At 48.4% G+C, this 19,893-nt stretch overlaps 1 protein-coding gene and 1 pseudogene across 3 annotated transcripts; both read right to left on the bottom strand.

The window, feature by feature from the left end:
- Positions 1-1,572, bottom strand: part of LOC129137104 (chondroitin sulfate proteoglycan 4-like) — a 34,657-nt pseudogene extending 33,085 nt beyond the window's left edge.
- On the bottom strand, positions 239-15,531 carry LOC112205611 (putative ubiquitin-conjugating enzyme E2Q2-like protein). Of its 3 annotated transcripts, XM_024349351.2 has the most exons (5): positions 14,415-15,531; positions 12,843-13,021; positions 4,986-5,087; positions 2,377-2,455; positions 239-258 (listed from the first exon to the last, which is right to left on the bottom strand). In XM_024349351.2, exons 1-4 carry the CDS (start codon positions 14,497-14,499, stop codon positions 2,381-2,383), a joined length of 441 nt encoding a protein of 146 aa, XP_024205119.2. In that variant the 5' UTR covers positions 14,500-15,531; the 3' UTR covers positions 239-258; positions 2,377-2,380. The 3 variants fall into 3 exon arrangements, 1 of the variants encoding a protein (XP_024205119.2); XR_008539648.2 differs by lacking the exons at positions 239-258; positions 2,377-2,455; positions 14,415-15,531 and adding an exon at positions 13,926-14,017 and having other exon boundaries at positions 5,002-5,087; positions 12,843-12,992; XR_002939692.3 differs by lacking the exons at positions 239-258; positions 2,377-2,455; positions 14,415-15,531 and adding an exon at positions 13,926-14,013 and having other exon boundaries at positions 5,002-5,087.
- Between the last annotated feature and the right edge of the window lie 4,362 nt (positions 15,532-19,893).

The following is a 19,893-nucleotide window of genomic DNA, read 5'->3' on the forward strand; positions in this document are numbered from 1 at the left end:
AAGAAAGGTGACTTACACAAGGTCAACAGCCAGCTGGGGTTCACACAAAGCTAGACAAGGAATCTCGCCCCAATCCCAGGGGGACGTCACTCACCTGCAGGTGTCCAGAGTAGAGCTGCAGCAGGAGGTGGTCAGCTGGGCCTGCTGCCAGGAGAAGGAGGGCTTCGGGTTGGGACGTGGAGAACTGCAGCTGCAGGTCTATGTCAGTCAGAGCCATGGCCATAGTCACCTCCAGGTGGTTCTAACCGAAGAAGGAAGCTGTGTGAGAGAGGGAGCTGTGGTCAAGGCTCAGATTCTTACCTGTAGGAGGCGAGGTGCTGCAGAGAGGGATGGGTAGGTTGCAGAAAGGGGTCCGTATGGCTGCCATACGGTGCTGCCTCTGAGCACTGCCCAGATCCCAGCATTTCCTTGGTCCTGGCACCAGAAGGCACAGCCTCACCTTGTGTCCAGCCCAGACCCTGACTTGGCAGGAGGTCAGACCCAGAAATTCCCAGCAACTCAGGTCTCCTCCTTGGAGGTTCCTGGAGCCAGAGGCCTCTGCCAGCTCTGACTCACCTCCCCTGGGCCCCAGAGGAGTCTCCCTCCCAGGTCTGGCTCCCCAACCTGGCCCAAAGGGAAACATCACTGGCCTGATCACCTGGCTTGGTGGTCACAGCCCCAAGGAATGGAGTTTCTGGAGAATCACCCCCAGGCCAGATCGATCCCTGCTCAGATTCCTTCTCCTAAGTGCCCTTGTGCTTGGGCTCCTGTGCAGCACCTGCCGTGCCATGCCCCACCTCCATGGGTTGGCTGGGGCCACGGCTGGGATCTGGGGGTGATGTCAGTGCAGCCCACCTATCCCTGCTTCTCCCTCAGGCCATTCTTCCAGCTGCCATTGAGGGTGGGGGCAGGAGCTTATTGGCCTGAGTTTGCCAAGGAGTAAAGGCTCTGAGGCCAGATGGGGACCATATGCAGTGTCAAACCAAAGTGGGCCCACACTTCCTCCACTACCACTGCTGTTGCTTCCTGCTGGAGAGCTATTCACAGTCCCCGCTGAGCAGTCAGATCCGGCCCCATTGTTTCCACCGTGGCCAAGGAACCAGGGATGAGAACAGCTGAGCTCCCAACCTCCCCAGGCCGCCACTCAGTCTGAGGCTGAAGACAGGGCCTAGAAGGGGCTGAGGGTCTGCTGAGCAGGCCAAAGAGGGCCTCCCCAGGCAGAAGGCCATGTCTGGGCTTGCCTGGGATTAGTGGTTCTTATGCAGGGCCTGTTCTGTCCCACACTGGGACTCCTCCTCTTTTGAGTTGCTGCTTCCTCCAGGCAGTTTCCCCAAATTAGTCTCCCTGACTTCCAACCCGATGCCATAATTTCTGGTCTATGCCTTTTGCGGTGATAAGAGCCAAATATAACTTTAACTTTGCCTGCAGATGTCCAGGGCTGGGGGGCAGACAAACACAGGTTAAAAACTGTGATTCATCCCTGTTGGGTTTCCCTCAAACCCCAAGAACAAGCACAGGCTGATGGCCTTGATGGGGTGATCCAGCACCGACCTCACATGCACTGGTCCCTAGCCAGCCTGAGCCAGCTGCCATCTGCTCGAGAAAGTACCTTCAGCCATTGGAGGAGTTGGAGGTTTGTACACCCTCAGGGCAGCCAGCCCCACCTGGAGGGATATCCAGGAAAGATCCCGTAAGAGCCCCTCGGGTTGAGTTAAATCCCCTCTAGTTCCCCTCCTCCTGCCAGCACTGCTGGCAACACCAGCACCTTGTCTGAGAAGCTAAGGGAATCAAGTAAGCCCCGCAGACCATATGCGCGGGGGTGGCCCAGCAGGCTCAGCAGGCACAGCACAGCTTGGTGCCAGCAAGAGACAGACCAGGGAACTGCAGGTGGCGGCCAGCTACTGGGGTGCCTTATCTGCAAAGACATTGATTCCTAAGAGCAAAACACAGCACACTAAAGTGAGGGAGGCCATAGCACAAGGGGTGGGGGCACATGGCCCTGCAGGATGGAGCCACCACAGTCACCGGCTGGAACGGCTCACAGCAGCTGCCAGGAGCCAACTGTTGAATTTTCAGGAATTTTGAGAGGCAGGTGATACTGCCGACAGTGGGAATATTTATACCAGGAAAAGAGGCAAATACTGAAAATCAGGGTTCCCTCTCCCCAAGAAAGCCCATTGTGAAACATTTACCTACCCAGCACCCACGGGGAAGGGGGCACATCTCCCTGTGCCTACCCACCTGTGTTAATCAGGGTTCCCTAGTGGGACAGAACTAATAGGAGATATAGACAGATATAGATATAGATATAGATATAGATATATAGATATAGATATAGATATATAGATATAGATATAGATAGATATATAAAGGGGAGTTTATGAAGTATTAACTTACACAATCACAAGGTCCCACAATAGGCTGTCTGCAAGTTTGAGGAGCAAGGAGAGCCAATCCGAGTCTCAGAACTGAAGAACTTGGAGTCCAATGTTAGAGGGCAGGAAGTGTCCAGCATGGAAGAAAGATGTAGGCTGGGAGGCTAGGCCCATCTTACCTTTTCATGTTTTTCTGCCTGCTTTATATTCGCTAGCAGCTGATTAGAAAGATGGTACCCACCAGTATTAAAGGTGGGTCTGCCTTCCCCAGCCCACTGACTCAAATGTTTATCTCTTTTTACAATGCCCTCACAGACACTTCCAGTAGGTCAATACTTTGCAGCCTTCAACCCAATCAAGTTGACACTCAGTATTAACTGTCACACCACCCTTGCACTAAAGGTATACATACACCCACTAGGGCATGGTCAACGTCAGAGATCTGGGCCAGACAGGAACTGAAGTAGATGGTTGGCCCTAACCACTGAACCACCTGCCTGCGGCCTCCTCCCATCAGAAGAGAGTAGAGCCTGTTTGGCCAGAGTGGAATGGTGGCAGGAAGCAGAGGTACTTTCCGGAGCGCTGGGGTCTGAATGGGTCCATTGAGGCCGGGCCCTGCTGCTTCCTGTAGGGCTGAGTGGGAGAGGCTCACAGAGGCTGCCTTGTGCTGCTGGAGCGCATAGCCAGGGAGGCCCCCACCCCAACAGAGGCCTCTGATGCCCTGCTGGCCAGGGCTTTGGAAACTCTGACAGCACTGCTTCCCCTACCTCCTGATCTCCTTTTTCTGCCCCTCTTACACTCTCTGAGGGGCTGCAGTTGCAAGAACCCAGAATCTCTGTCTTGGAGGTAGTGGGGGGTGGGCAGTTGAAGAGGGGCTTTGAATGGAGAGGGTCTGCACAATAAAGATGTAATAAGCTAGGAGTCAATCCAGAGGACTTCCTGGAGGAGGTGATGGTGGTGTAGAGTCACAGAGAGGGAGGAATAGGCAGTCTCAGAGGACAGCAGCAAGGCCAAGTGAGAGACTGGCAGAGGTATACAGGTCCCCGTTGGCTGGGGTGAGGAGGGTTTCTGCTCCCTCACCCCGCAGAGCCTCTGGCTTATCACAGGATAAGAGCCAGCTAAGCTCCAGGGGCTTTCCAGGAAAAGTGTCTCTTGGAAAGGGTGTGACCTTTTCATCGGTCCTGACAGCACCCTAGAAATAGCTTGGCCTTTTCCCTCCCCTGAGCTCCACAGAGAACACAGCCAGCAGAAGACACATTCCCTGTCATCCAGAAATGGGTTTGATTCTCAGCTGAGGGACAGCAGGACTGGTAGAGACTGTCAGGCCACACAGCTACCTACAGAGCACCCCCATGCTTGGTCGGGGGTGGGAGGGATGGCAGGGTCTGGCTGTCCACAGGCCGGGCATGACAGTGGGGTGCACTGGAAGTGGCGCACTTTGGAGGGGCAATGTCAGGGGAGAGCTTCCTCTTGTTGGGCCACAAGACTCCACAAGGACAGCACGGTGACTGATTCCCAATGCTAGACGCGAGGCAATCGGTCATGTGTAGGTGTATGTGTGTGTGTGTGTGTGTGTATATACACACACATATGTGTATATATATATGAGGGTGTGTGTATGTGTGTGTATACATAATTTATTTATTTAGATGGAGTCTTGCTCTGCCACCCAGGCTGGACCTCAGTGGTGCGATCTCGACTCACTGAAACCTCTGCCTCCTGGGTTCAAGCAATTCTCCTGTCTCAGCCTGCCGAGTAGCTGGGACTACAGTCACCTGCCACCACACCGGGCTAATTTTTGTATTTTTAGTAGAGATGAGGTTTCACCATATTGGCCAGGCTGGTCTCAAACTCCTGACCTTGTGATCTGCCTGCCTCGGCCTCCCAAAGTGCTGGGATTACAGGTGTGAGCCACAGCACCCAGCTATTTATAGATATTTATAGAATATGACCTCAACTATTTAAACATATCTGTAAGGGTATAAGTACTTTGATAACAAAGAAGCAATACATACTGATAGAAACTAGCTATCATGTCAACAGTGGTTATATTAGGTAGAGAAATTATGTGAGATTTTTATTTTTTTATATTTTACTAATCTTCTCAATAATGGTTGCTTGTAAGTTTTATAATCAAGAAAAAGGATTTCTAAAGTTTTTGCAAAATGGAAAGTTATGCTTCTTTATATACTAAAGACAAAAACAAAACTTCCTATTTGAATACCTTTGACTTTTACTGCAGACTTACAGACCCTTGAAAGAAAAGGCAATTCCCTCCCACTAGTTCTGGTGTCATTCTCCCCATCTCTCCCTTCACTTCCACCTTGGTCTTCTTTCTACTTCCCACCTTGGCTAGTGGTCTCCACCCAAAATGCTTGCTTGGCTTAATGGTTAGAATTCAGGGAAAAAGAGATCCCGAATTGCTAATCTAAACTAAGGTTATACATGTTGGAAATAATAAAGAGAAACCAGGTAGTAAATAAGATTTGGAGGACTTAAAATACCCAGACTTTAATTCCTCTAAGATTATAGTTATTAATCATGTTTTTATATAATATTATCACTTAACATTTAATTTCTAAATATAATGTTCATGAGGAAAAGAGAAAATAGCTTGGTTTCTTTCCTCACCGAACTGTTGTCCTTAGTATCTTCTAGACGTTCCAGAACTGATGTCAGATTTGGCTCATCAGAGTCCACAGACCATATCGGTGAACAAGATGAATAGGATTCCTGTTTAACCCAGAGACACCTATGTTAAATGTTTACATACAGACTAACCCAAATATGCAATTAAACCACACCACTAAATGGCAAGATGACCATGGATTGAAACAAAATGTATGGGGGAAAAGGCAACACGTTTAAACCCATGTGAGGAGCTGGACTTCTGAGACAGCCATTCTCCTTGCATAGCACTGTCTGCTGCTACAGCTCATAGAAGTCAACAATTTTCTTCAACACTGGTAGGCAGCCTCTAAATGGCCCTGATCACCCTCACCTCCTGCCATTCACACCCTTGTAAAATTCCACCCCTGGACCTAGTGACTCACTTCTAACAAAGAGAATACAGCAAAAGTAACATCACTTCTGAGGTGAGGCTACAAGGAGACTACGATGCCTGCCTTGGTCACCCTTCTCCTGCTCTTTCCATTGCTCCCTCTGATGGAAGCCAGTTGCCATGTGATGAGGTGCCCTATGGAGAGGCCCACGTGACAAGGTATTGTAAAAGGCCTGTGACCAACAGCCATCTAGAAACGGAGGCCCAGTCCAGCAGCCTCTGAGATGAATCCTGCCAGCCTGAGCTTGGAGACAGATTCTCTCCCTATCCTGCCTTGGGATGATCACGGCCACCACCAACACCTTCACTGCCTGGTGAGAGGCCAAGCCAGTGAACCCAAGGTAAACTGGACAGAATCCTGACCCACAGAAACTGAGATAATGTTTGTTATTTTAAGCTGCTCAATTTGTTACAGAGCAATAGATAACTAACTCAAACACCATAAAATTCTAATATTTTATTCTATCACACAAACCAAGTAATACCAAGTAAATGCCATTACTATACATATAATTTTGTAACACAATTACATGTGATTTTTTTAAAAAGCTAATGAACTATGCATTATGTGCTTTCACCCACTAACAGACGTTCCCACTATTACTTTGTACTGTTGTCTATTATAAATTGGGGAAAAACCATTATTATTATATATTAGCTTCAGAATAACTAAGTTCAAGTCACAGAAAACAATTTTGCACAAACAACTTTAGGCAACACTGCTTTGAAAACTGTAATCTGAGTTAAAGCTGAAGCCACAGAAACCAAATATTTACTGAAGGTTCCTTTTTAAGAAAAGCAAGATGGGCCGGGCACGGTGGCTCGCGCCTCTAATCTCAGCACTTTGGGAGGCCGAGGTGGGCGGATCACGAGGTCAGGAGATCCAGACCATCCTGGCTAACACGGAGAAACCCCATCTCTACTAAAAAAATACAAAAAAATTAGCTGGGTGCGCTGGCGGGTGCCTGTAGTCCCAGCTACTCAGGAGGCTGAGGCAGGGGAATCACTTGAACCCGGGAGGTAGAGGTTTCAGTGGGCTGAGATGTCCACTGCACTCCAGGCTGGCGATAGAGCAAGACTCCATCTCAAAAAACAAACAAACAAAAAAGAAAAACAAGTTGTATTGATGGAGGACATCATTAACAGTATATCTCTTCAATAATGGTTTATTTTACTATTCTCATTCTTCTCATTCCTCTCTTACTGTGTTCCAAATCTCTTTACAGCCTAAAAGAAACTCTTCAGAATTACTCCTATTCTTTTTTTTCTTTTTTTGTTTTTTTTTGAGACCGAGTTTCGCTCTTGTTGCCCAGGCTGGAGTGCAGTGGCACGATCTCAGCTCATCACAACTTCCACCTCCCGGGTTCAAGCAATTCTCCTGCCTCAGCCTTCCTGAGTAGCTGGGATTACAAGCATGTGCCATCATGCCCCACTAATTTTGTATTTTTAGTAGAGACGGGGTTTCTCCATGTTGGTCAGGCTGGTCTCGAACCCCTAATCTCAGATGATCCGCCCACCTCGGCCTCCCAAAGTGTTGGGATTACAGGCGTGAGCCACCGCGCCCAGCCAATCCTATTCTTAAAGAACACCACTTACTGAGTATTGCATTTTCTTCTATAAATTCTTCAGCATACACTGAGAATACACCATATGGACTATTTTTACGCTTTTAATTTTGGGTTTTTTTTCTTTTGGCTAAGGAAATTGCAATTAGATTTAGGACTTCATTCTGTTAGGTTAGTATTTGTCTAATAAACTTCAGCATAAGTAAAATAAAATACATGTTGTTGCTCTGGACTGAAACCCCTCAAAACCATATTTTAAAAATTACAAAAAAAAAATTAACTGAAATCAAGTTTTTAAAAACCTTGTAGATGAAAAGATATGATATCTAGTACGTCTAAGTACCTATTTCAATGGTTCCCAAAGTGCGGCCCTCAGACCCCCAAGTCCAAACTATTTTGACAGGAATACTAACATGGTGACATTTGCTGTAAGTGTGCAAATACAATGGTGGGTAAAAATGCTGGTACTTTAGCACAAACAAAGGCAGTAACACCAAACTACTAGTAGTCATGGTATTCTTCACTATGCACAGGAAAGGTTTAAAAAGGAAGGGCGGGTGGGGCATGGTGGCCTATGCCTGTAATCCCAGTGCTTTGGGAGGCTGAGGTAGACGGATCACCTAAGGTCAGGAGTTTGAGACCAGCTTGGCCAACATGGTGAAACCCCATCTCTACTAAAAATACAAAAATTAGCTCAGTGTGGTGGTGCATGCCTGTATTCCCAAATACTTAGGAGGCTGAGGCAGGAGAATCACTTGAACCTGGGAGGCAGAGGTTGCCTTGAGCTGAAATTGCACCTATGTAACTCCAGACTGGGCAACAGAGCAAAACTCCGTCTCCAAAAATAAAAATAAAAAGGAAGGGCAACAAAAGGTCAGTTTCATTTAAGAATGTCTATGATAAGGTTGGGAATTTTGGCTCATGTCTATAATTCCAGCACTTTGGAAGGCCCAGGCAGGGGGATCACTTGAGCCCGGGAGTTCAAGACCTGCATGGGCAACCTGGTGAAACCTCATCTCTACAAAAAATACAAAAATTAGCTGAACACAGTGGCTGCATGCCTGTAGTCCCAGCGTCTTGGAAGGCTGAGGCAGGAGGATTGACTGAACCCAGAAAGTTGAGGCTGCAGTGAGCTGTGATCACGCTACTGCACTCCAGCCTCGGCGACAGAACAAGGCCATATCTCAAAAATTAAAAAAAAAAAAAAGAATGTCTATGATGAAGCAGTGAATATTTTACTATATCTAAATCCTTGAATATATCTTTTTAATATTTCAAGTGATGAAATGGGAAGTATACATGAGCATTCCTACAGGCTGCCTGAGAAAAAAACCCTTGAGTGACTAAGTCATGGAGTGAATTAACCACTTTAATGGAATACCATTTTTACTTGAAAGGCTGACTGACAAAAAATGTTATTTTAACTCACATTTCTGGCAGATATTTTCTCAAAAAATGAGATTCTGTCATTTCAAGGAAAACAACAGACAGGCTATAATAAAATTCAATAACAAAATTACTAATAAAATTCAAGCTTTTGAACAAAAAATTAGAATTTTAGAAAACTTATGTCCACCATCACTTTCCAAAAGTATTCTGATGAGATTGATGGTGGTATTGATGAACGTATTTTGATACTGTACAATCAAATGTATCAACATGTAGAAGATCTTAGTGAACCACTATTTTATAAGTGACCAATGCACGATGTTGTGATATCATGCAAGGGTGGAAGATCCAAAGTTCAAGAAAAACCAAGATTTGATGGGGTATCAAAAAAGAAGCCTAGGCAACATGGCAAAACCCTGTCTCTACAAAAAATACAAAAAGTTAGCCAAGTGTGGTGGTACACACCTGTAGTCCCAGCTACTCTGGAGGCTGAGGTGGGAGGATCACCTGAGTCCCCGGAGACTGAGGCTGCAGTGAGCTGTGATCACACCACTACCTTCCAGCCTGGGCAACAGGGCAAGACCTCATCTCAAAAAATATATATATATTCACAATGATATAAAATGTTATCTGTATGAGATTGGCCTTTGTTCACATTTTTTCAAGAAAATATCACACAATAAATTGAATGCAGAAGCAAACTGACATATCAATTTGCTAATGACATGTCAAACATCATGCAAATGACATATCAAACATCAAAAAAATTTGCAAAAGATGTAAGATTGCACTACTTTGGGTTTAGAAATTTTCTTTTCATAAAAGCATTTATAACAATATGTGGTGAGCTTTTAAAGAATATTTTAAATATTTCTGATTTAATTTCTAGTGATGAATACCAATAGATATACCCTACATAAACCAAAGCTCCTTGGGCCCTCAATGTATTTTTAAGAGTGTAAAGGAATCCTGACCCAAAAACTTGGAGAACTGCTGCCTTCCCCTCCACTTTCTTCCTTCCCTAGAATTTCTTCCTTGGAAGAAATATCCTTTTGCCATTCTATATTAACTTACATAGTTCCACTGAGGCAAGTTTTGCTACCTCCCTCCCATCTTTCCACCTCTCTCTCAACACAAAGCCTGACCAAAGGATTCTACCAGCCCACCCCATTTCCAGTGATTAGCTGTCAGGTGGGCTAAGCCAAACAAATCTGGGTTTTCCCTGAGACTAGACCTCTCTTTCTGGGAGAGATGGAATCACAGGGACAAGGTTGGCCACCTTGGGGTAGTGAGAATTCATCCTGCCTAAACAGGGAGAATTCAAACAAGTTTCTAGAAAGCCAAACTACTTTCTAGAAAGTCAAAGATAATTATATTTTTTGCCATGACTGTAAGAATGCCCATTTCATTGCACACTTTCTAACATTTTTACCAATCTGATAAATAAAAGCTGGTACTGAGATGAAAAAAAGGCTGGGCACAGTGGCTCACACCTGTATTCCCAACACTTTGGGAGGCTGAAGTGGGCAAATCACCTGAGGTCAGGAGTTCAAGACCAGCCTGGCCAACATGGTGAAACTCCGTCTCTACTAAAAATACAAAAATTAGCCAGGCATGGTGGCATGCGCCTGTAATCTCAGCTACTCGGGAGGCTGAGGCAGGAGAATTGCTTGAACCCAGGAGGTGGAGGTTGCAGTGAGATCACGCCATTGCACTCCAGCCTGGGCGACAAGAACAAGACTTCATCTCAAAAAAAAGAGAAAAAAAAAAGTTCCCATACAATATAATTTCTTCCATCTCTGGAAACAAATTCAGCAATGAGAACTGAAAGTCACCACGTGGAAGGTTTCAAGGATTTAGGTCTACCTACTGATGTCTAAAGCATTAGTTAAGTTACAAAAAAATACACACACACACGCGCACGCACACACACACATACCCGTATGTATTCAGTACCAGAAAACATGACTGACTACATGGTAAAGTCATCCAACAGAAAGCACACAATAACTGAAGGCAATGTAGAGGAGTAAGTTATAACATGGATCTACAATACTGTTGAGTGAAAAAGCAGATTACAAACAAATATCTGATTTTTAAGGGAGAGGAAACATATACAAGCACAGGAGAAAAGAGGTGAGCAGATGACTGGAAAGATACAAATTTCTGACAGTGGCACCTTCTGAGTGCCTAAAAGTTTTCTAAATTTCTTAAAATAAGAAGGTTTTGTTTTCCATATTACAAAATATCCATCACCCCAGGAAATTTAACCTTCGGCACAAACTCTACAACATGTTCAAAGTTTGTTCAGTTTAATATTTAAGAGACAATCTATTTTGAAAGACATTTAAAATGACCAATATTTAAACCTATGCATTAATATTTTTCAATCACGTTTTAAATTTTGTAATTTTGATAAGTTTTAGATCCATCTTGAAAAGATAAATTTTCTGTTTGTCTTTAAAATATTACCTACAATATGCCTGTTTTTATACAGTTAATGGTGCTCAAAAATCACAATATAAATTCAGGCAGTGTTCCTTCTATAGAATGTGTAAGTGCTTCTAATACTGCTCTTTTTCACCAGTTATGAAAACACAGAACAATTATCTAAGCATCTAATTATTCAGGTCCTTTGTTTCTCCTCCATTCTGTTAGTTTTATACTAATTTCAAGGCCTGTGAGGATGAAGTTGTCTGTGACAGCTACCACAAAGGTTACTATAAGCAGACAAATTTCCAGCAAGTTTATCACCACTACCATCCCACCATAAAACTGTCTCAATCAAGGGCAACACAATTCAAGGTTAGTCAAGACAACCTCTTTACCTGTCACTGCTTAAGAAAAGGATTTTTTGGTCTTATTTAGAAATAACTTTATCTATTTTTCTCCATAATTCCACTGAGACCAATGTGTGCCTCTATCTCAAGCACCAGCAAGCAAAACTGCCCGCCAGTATGTTCAGTTTTTGTATCTTTCCAAATGTAGGGCACAGCTATCTTTTGATATCATAATTTTTTGAAAACCGATGCACAAACTTCTTCTTGAAAGTTCAGCCAGGTGCGGTAGCTCACACCTGTAATCCCAGCACTTTGGGAGGCTGAGGCAGGCAGATCACGAGGTCAGGAATTCAAGACCAGCCTGGCCAACATGGTGAAACCTGTCTCTACTAAAGCTACAAAAATTAGCCAGGTGCGGTGGCAGGTGCCTGTAATCCCAGCTACTCAGGAGGCTGAGGCAGGAGAATTGCTTGAACCTGGGCAGCAGAGGTTCCAGTGAGGCAAGATCGCACCACTGTACTCCAGCTTGGGTGACAGAGTGAGACTCCATCTCAAAATAAAAAATAAAAAAAAGAATTTCAGATATACAGCAGTTGTAATTCTTCTGAAGGCTGCTTATGGGACACATTACTTTCATACTTTGCTGTTCAATAAATGCGGGGTGGAGAATAAAGTAAATTGACAGAATTACCATATAAAATAAAATTCGAAGTCCTCTGACAACAAAAGAAACTTAAAATACACACACACACACACACACACACACACACAGAGCTTTCCCTGCTAATCATTTTACAACAACCAAGTAGCTAACCCAGAGCCCACAAAAGCAGAGTAAAAATTCTAACACTTGGTAAAAAAAAAAAAAATACACATATATCCCTGTCATCTAAAAAAAATGCTTACGTATTCAAAGACAGACAGCAATTGTAGCTACTGAGAACATCATTGTAAGCAAACTGAGGCAGAGAAAACAAACGTGCTGATGAGGATTTGAAACACCTAAGCTGCAGAAACCCACTGGATGGTTTCCTAGGTTCCGAGTTGGCATTATCTTTCAGAACGATCTTCTAGAAGAGATCACATAACACTGTTACAAAGGATCTGGAGAAAGGGACCCTGGCTTCATCACTCTGGCTCTCCAGTCATGCTTTACATTTTCACTTCTTACACTCTCTTTCATAGGAAGTCAATTTACAGGCTTCCACCAAGCCCTTAAGAGACCTTTTTGTACTATCCATGACAAGTTCTTGATGTTATGTCTGCACTTTTGACAAATTCTTAGCAGTTAACTTACTAGGCAGTTAAGATTTTTGTTCAAGCACAATATAGCTAGAATAGGGTCATATATTCAATAAAACAAATATTTACCAAGCATTTATTGAGTGGAAGATAAAAAGCACAAAGCATAATTATAAAACATTCTCCCCTGCCACCATAAAAAATTTTTTAAAGCCTTACAGAATACAGCATAACATAACCAAAGCAAAAATAGTGAGGACTAAAGAGGGGAGGAAGGGGAAATATCAGCATGAATTAAATATGACCCAGAAGAGCCTTGATGGTCAGACACGTAAAGACAAATTGGGTAGGGTTAGGGGGTGGCTGTCAGGGGCACATTCTACAGGGGAAAAACAGCTGATACAGAAGCCTGAAAGGAAAAGCGGGCAGAGCACCTGGACAGGACTCTTACCTGCTGCATCCAGGGTACAATGCGCCTTTCCAGAACACAGCAGCGACCCGGGATAGAGGGATCGCTCAAACAGCACCAGAGGCAGCATTCCAACTTTTCCTCCATCAACGAGTCCGTTTTCATTGTTAGTTTCTCCTTAAACACGATTGGCTGAACATGCGGGAACAAGGAAAACCTGACTGAAGAACGAGGCATTTAAGCTTAAGGGCCTTGGATCTGGGCGCGGTGGCTCAGGCCTGTAATCCCAGAACTCTGGGAGGCAGAGATGGGTCATTTGAGGTCAGGAGTTCGAGACCAGCCTGGCCAACATGATGAAACCCCGTCTCTACTAAACAACACAAAAGTTAGCCAGGTGTGGTGGCGGGCGCCCGTAATCCCAGCTACTCGGGAGGCTGAGGCAGGAGAATCGCTTGAACCCACAGACTGTCAAGAGATGGAGGCTGCAGTATGCCGAGATCGCCCCACTGCACTCCAGCCTGGGCGACAGAGTGAGACTCCATCTCAAGAAGCGCCTGCCACCATGCCCGGCTAATTTTTGTATTTTTAGTAGAGACAGGGTTTTACCACGTTGGCCAGGCTGGTCTAGAACTCCTGACCTCAGGAGATCCAGCTGCCTCAGTCTCCCATAGTGCTGGGATTACAGGAATGAGCACTGCGCCCGGCCAAAAAACCGAAAATCTTAAAGGCCTTTCCCCTTCCCTCACTGGGCTCAAACAACAGCGGGAGCCGCCCTGCCACGCCCCGTCGCGGTCCAGGGGAGCAGGCTAGCTGACTGAGGGCGATCATGGGCCCCAAAAGGGCTGCGGGCGACGCGGGCTCCCACCTCGGGGCGCAGCGACTGGGGCGAGAGGTGCCGGCAGCCCCCAAGCCAGCCCCGCGGCAAGGAGCCAGAGAGACGCGCCCTCCCCCTCCTCCCACGCAAGCCTCACGCAGCGGGGCGGGCCAGTCGCGGGAGAAAGGGGCGCGCTCGCCCCGCCTGGGGAACCGGGGCCTCTCCCGGGCAGGCTCCCCTTTGTCCCGGGACTCTGGGCGCCTCCTCTCCGCCCTCGCCCTGCCGTGTGAAGCCGCCACTGGGCGCCTCACCGTGATGTTGCAGTGGAGCGTGAGCTGCGGCGGCGGCTCCTGGTTCTTGTGGAAGATAGAGGCCAACAACTTCAGCCTGGGCTTGAACCCTCACACGGACATTTTACTCTCACCTCTGGCGGGAGGGGCGCGGAAGGTGAGCCAGTCGGGAGCCGCTGTCACGGCCGCAACCACCCGCGGGACCTCTCGGCGGCGCTCTCCCAACTCCGCCTCTCCCTGCTGCCTCAACTCTAGTCGGAGTAGGGCTGGAAAATGGCAAGGAGCACCGCGGCCTCTGCGGGGAGCTGTGTGGCGGCCTGGGCGGCTGCTCCCCTTGTAACAGACTCCACCGACAGGACGCGCTGCTCCTGTCAAGCCGCAGCTTAAAAGGGCAACAGCACCACCGCCCCCGCTACCGCCTGGGAAAGGGCTGCCCCCACCCCGCTCCCGTCCCTCTCGCCCCTCACACCCGTCGCCCCTCACCCCTCAACCCGCGCGCCTCCTGCGCACCCGTTTCGGCGGCTGCAGGAGTCCAGAGCATGCGCGCGCTTCCGGCTGCCCCCTCCTCGCCTTGACCCAGCACTGTTGGACCCATCTGGTCCGTTCTTCACACTCGCGGACTGGAGGCTCCGGGCAGCACAACCACCAACTCGTGTGTGTGTTGGGGTGGGGGTGGGGGGCAGAAAACCACCAACTCGTGTGTGTGTGTGTGTGTGTGTGTGTGTGTGTGTGTGTGTGTGTGTGTGTCTCCCAAGGGAACAGCACTGCTGAGTTCAGGCTATCAGCTCATGGACTGTCAGCAAAATACAGTCACAAGAAGGCTATGTGCTGTTTTGTCTCTTGCAGTGACGTCATGTTGCTCATGTTTTATGTTTTTCAGAGTTCATTAGTTTCTGTTTGCTCTCAGTTAATATCCAGCTCAATAGATTGTGTAAGTAGAATACCCCCAAACTGAAAGTCACCTACATAAAATATAGTGAAAAATACGTCACCCACTTAAATTATAGTTGAAAATATGTACTCATTAGTTTTGTGTAGCCAACACTGGATAATGGGTAAGGGGAAAGGATCCCAGGGCTAGACTGCCTGGGTTCAAGTTCCGATTTCCTGCTGGCTGTGAAATACTTGACAGCGTTCAGCCTCTGTTTCTTTTCTTTTCTTTTTTTTTAGCTTAATCCCAAATGTGATAGTAAGTCTCAGTTTCTTGACCTGAAAAACAGAAATTATTCAATGACAGTCTATGTGAAAACTTTAAAGTTTTCAAAGCCACTATCTAGCTTAGGAAAGTCCTCAGCTTTAGGGGTTAAAGTTTTTAAAACCACTGCCTGGTTCAGGAAAGCCCTCAGCTGTAGCCATTATTAGCTATGATTATTATTGTGGTGGCTACACATACATTAATGAGGCAGGAAAATGCTCAAGGATAACAACCAAGTATCCAGATTATCTCATCAGACCGAGACAGATGCATATGCGTGCATGATCATGTTTTAGCTCAGAGCCATTTGTCTAAAAGGCTCTTGAACTCAGAGGCCCAGGAGTATCAACTTTGCTTTGCAGTGGAGCCATCGCTTTTGTTAATCAATGAAATTGACATAACGCTCTTCTTTTTTTTTCCTTTTTAGCACCAACCATGTGCCTAGAGCTAACTGTGTTAAGAAGAGCATGCTTCAAGTGGCTGGAGTGAGCAATTCAACTTGTGGAGGAATGAGAAGTGACAGTGTTGAGACAAGCAACATAAAACTCCAGGGTAAGGTAGAAATCACTGAAAGTCAGGCAAAGGAACTGGCGTCCAGTAATGAGTCAGGCTTTGCCAGCCTCTGGCCCTACAGATGGCTCTTTGCAGAGGAAAAAATTAAGCCAGGCCCGAGGGCACAGATCCTAAGGGAATGATGGCAGCTCTAGGCTGTCTATGAGAGTCCAAAGATGCTGCTTCACCCTGGGGCTTTAGGCAAGTCCCTTTCCCTCCCAGAGCCTCAGCATCCCTTCTAGCAAATGACGTTCTGCCTTTCTCCTAGGATGGCTGTGGGGATCAAGGGAGACACTGGCCATAGGGATACTATGTTAACTGCAGATGCGGCTGTAGGAGCACTTTGCTAACTTCCAACGTGAGTTCAGACTCTTCAGGCTATTTGGCACCCAGATCTATGGTGAGGTGTGACATATGGGATGTAAAGTTTGATCCCTGCTCTGACTCCAGTCTTGCTAACACACACGAAACCTTTGGCAAATCATGACCCTGCCTTGGGGAAAAGGGCTGTCTGGGAGAGCTTCTTCAAGGCAGCCTGGCTTCAATGCAGTCCGGGGCATGACTGAGATAGGCATACGTGGTGAGGAACTGGAGGGTAACTGGGTAAAGAGCTGCAGTGTGGGCAGAGGTGTAGTGTGGGTCACATCGCGGATAGCCACTGGCCAAAGCAGGGAACAGAGACAGAATGAGGAAGAGCTCTGTGGGGAGGGTGGGGCACAGGGTGGAGAACCTTCAAAGTCCAAAGAGTATGACTTGTGGGATTCAACGCTGTAGGCAGTAGGGAGCCATGGAAGGCTCTTAGGTGGAGAAATGACAGCTGGACATTAGTGAGCAAGCCCTGTCTCCCTGAGCAGCATGGGTGGTCCTCTGAGCACACCAGGCACGAGTGTGCAGGGAGCTGGTGCAAATGCCTCTGTGTGCGGGTGAGCATCTGTGTTGTGACTCTGCCCACGCATGTACTTCAGTGTGCCGAGTTGCTGCACGCCCCAGATCCATGCGGCACGTGCTGGCCGGTGAGGGTGCTGGGCACCGGGAGGTGGCGGAGAGGGCGACGTATGCGTGTTGTTTGTGGGCATGTGTGTTAGTGTGTGCATGCGGGCCGTGGGGCCTCACAGCATGTGTGTGCACACTCTGGCATGTGCGTGTGTGTGTCCCCCACCCCCAGGCCTGCCCCACCCATGCATGTGACCTGCCATGTGATTTGAAGCTGTCTTTCAGAATCACTATCAGTGGCCCTTGAGGAGCGTCAGCCATGGTAGGTACATGTCTCGCTGCCTGCTGCATGAATGGTCTGCCTGCCCCGCTGCCCCAGCTCCACACAGGGGGCATGCCTGGAGCCTCAGAGCCAGGCTCCCTGCCCCTCCCTTCTGGAGCTGCAGACTTGCTCTTTCCTTTTTCTGTCCTTGTGCTGCTGGCTGTCTCACTTTGCTCCCTGTGAGCCACGGGACTCAGTGCCACTGCTCAGGGTCTCCATGGCAGAGCCTGGGGGCTCTTACAACAGGCTCCATGCCCAAGGTGGCAGATGTGGAACCATCAGAGAGGGCACAGAGCTCATGATTTATGGTATGGGGGCTGGGAGCTTGGAGGGGGTTGTGTGTGGGGCTAGACTCAGGCGGCCAGAGGCCTGGGAACATCATCCTGGGCACGCCGTACCTGTCATGCAGTCTGAGTCATGCTGCCAGGGCAGGTATCCAGCTCCCAGCCTGGGAGTGCCAAGAGCCAAATCCACTGCAAATTAGGGGTGATAGTCACGGTCCCACGTCCTCTATCTGTCAGCAATCCAGTGGTGATCTAGGATAAAAGCCTGAGAGTCCTATACACGCGGTCATCCCACAACACACTTCATAGGCCATGGAAGGACACACAGCCCCCTTCCCTCCCTCCCAGGTACCATGATAGCTGCTAGCGTGCGACTGAAGGCAGGGTCCCTGGCACCTGCTGAAGCACTACTGCTGGCCAGCAGGCTCACGCACCTTGGCCTGTTGCTTCTAGGGGTCGCCTGTGCTATTCAGCCAAGGGGACCACAGTGCATGCTGGCCCAGCTGAGCTCCGCCTAGAGAGCTCACTTCCCTTTCCTGCCACGGAGTCTCCCTCTTCTGCTTTTCCCAGCAGGAAGGGCCCAGCCTCACCTATGTAACCTGCAGCCCCCCGCCAACCAGTTGAGGCTCCCCTGTTAGACTTAGAAGTCTATGGCCAATGGCATCTAGCTACCTGCCCTCCCTGCCTTCCCCAGGGTCCCTCAGAGGACCCTGGGCTTTCTGATGGCCCAGAGGGGCCTCTGGCATTCACTCCAGCCAGCCATCCCTTATAGCTCCACCATTTTGGTTCAATCAGTGTTCCTTCTCTATCAGGTCTGGTGGCTGTTGGATGGGGCTCTCCAAGCAAGAGGTGGCCCTGGGCCAGTGGGTTGGAAGACATGGGGACCACAGAAGAGGGAAGCCTGAGGGAGCTGGCATTGGTCTGAACTGTGGGTGGATGGGTGGATTGCCTGGGTTCCATGAGACAGGCCAGCGTGTGTGAGCTGGGGAGGGCCGCCGCAGTCCCCAGGCACTACCTATGAAGCTCTGGCTTCTCCCTCCATCTTCCTCCCCTTTCCTTTCCAGCCCCTCTTTTCCAGGAACCTTGCCATGCCCACACCTACGCCCTCCCCTCCCCGGCCCTCCCACAGCTGCTGCAGCGCACCCATACTCTGCACTTGCCTCACCAGCTCTGGCTTTTCTCTAACCTGTTTTCTCTCTGCTTTCTCTCCAACTGCCAGCTGATTGGGTCAGGCAAGTCCATCCCGTCCTGAGAGCCCCAGGCCCCACTTCGACCTCTAAACAGATTCCTCCTCTTCTCAGAGACCTCCCTTTCCAAGCCTGCCTGGGTGGGTGTCCTGTGACTTGACAGTGGCTCCCCAAGCCCCAAAGCCAGCCCCCTTCATCTGTGACTTAGTCTGTTGTAGTGGTGAGCTGACACGTCCAGGTGTGACCGTTGCTGAAAACTTGTGCCCCCTCTGTGGTATGCCCCTGCCCTGTTCTATAAATAGCTATAAATTCTCTCTCTCACATACACACACACACACACACACACACACACACACACACACACACACACACACACACACATACATATAAATACGTGGCCAACTGCCTCACCTCTAGCACTGGGAATCAGTCCCCGTGCTGTGCTTGTGGAGTCTTGTAGACCAGCAAGAGGAAGCTGTCTCCTGACATCGCCCCTCCAAAGTGCACCACCTCCAGTGAGCTTCCGGGACATGCGCGGCCCGTGGACAGCCAGCCCCCGCCATCCCTCCGGCCCTTCTGGCCAAGCATGGCGGTGCTCTGCAGGCAGCTGTGTGGCCTGACAGTCTCTACCAGTCCTGCTGTCCCTCGGCTGAGAAACCCATTTCTGGATGACAGAGAATGTGTCCTCTGCTGGCTGTGTTCTCTATGGAGCTCAGGGGATGGAAAAGGCCAAGCCATTTTTAGGGTGTTGTTGGGAGCAGTGAAAAGGTCACACCCTTTTCAAGGGACACTTTTCCTGGAAAGTCCCTGGAGCTTAGCTGGCTCTTACCCTGTGAAGCCAGCTCTGGCCACTAGGGGACAGGGCCCTGAACTCAACCTGGAGGGAACCTGCGGGGCAGCCGGCACTCCGGAGGGACAGACAGGCCACCCGGTGCAGACAGGAGAGGGAGGCAGGGGGACAGAACGGAAGACACCTGGGGTGGATGGAAGTCAGTGCCCTTGGGCACTGGTATCTGTCTTCCCTGCCACAGCTAGATCAGGCTTCTCAACCAGTTGGCTGTCAGGGCCAGAGTGTACTCCGTAGGCACCATGGCAGTCCCCATGAAATCCACCAGGTGTCACCAGGCAGCATACAGGTAACAGGCCTGGAAGGTCCCCAACAGCCCAGCTGGACATGCTGAGACACTCTGGGGCTCCTCATTCAGTGGGACAAACTGCAGGACCCAGTGAGGGAAATGGGAACATAACAGGCTGAGCAGTATGGCTAAATCCATTTATTCCAAAATCAAAAGCAAAAAAAAAAAAACAAAAACAGGAGTCCCATCACCAGGCAGCCATGACCCCATCCCCGCCTCCTTCCTCACTCCTATGCTAGCAATAAATAAGTTTCCCAGCCGCGAATAATTATAAGAACCTCTTCCTCATATGCCAGCTGCAACCTCCGCTAGGTACGATACAGAATGTTACGCAGCTACAGTATGTACACGGGGGAAGAGGGGCCACCCCCAGCAGCCTG

This window comes from Pan troglodytes, chromosome 16, assembly GCF_028858775.2.
Source record: "Pan troglodytes isolate AG18354 chromosome 16, NHGRI_mPanTro3-v2.0_pri, whole genome shotgun sequence".
Classification (NCBI taxonomy): domain Eukaryota; kingdom Metazoa; phylum Chordata; class Mammalia; order Primates; family Hominidae; genus Pan; species Pan troglodytes.

Coding starts and splice junctions, on each gene's coding strand:
- LOC112205611 (XM_024349351.2), bottom strand. CDS start 14,499: ATGGGTCCAACAGTGCTGGGTCAAGGCGAGGAGGGGGCAGCCGGAAGC. Junction 13,022..14,414: donor TCCTGCAGCCGCCGAAACGG/GTGCGCAGGAGG, acceptor CTCGTTCTTCAG/TCAGGTTTTCCTTGTTCCCG. Junction 5,088..12,842: donor TTGTACCCTGGATGCAGCAG/GTAAGAGTCCTG, acceptor TGGGTTAAACAG/GAATCCTATTCATCTTGTTC.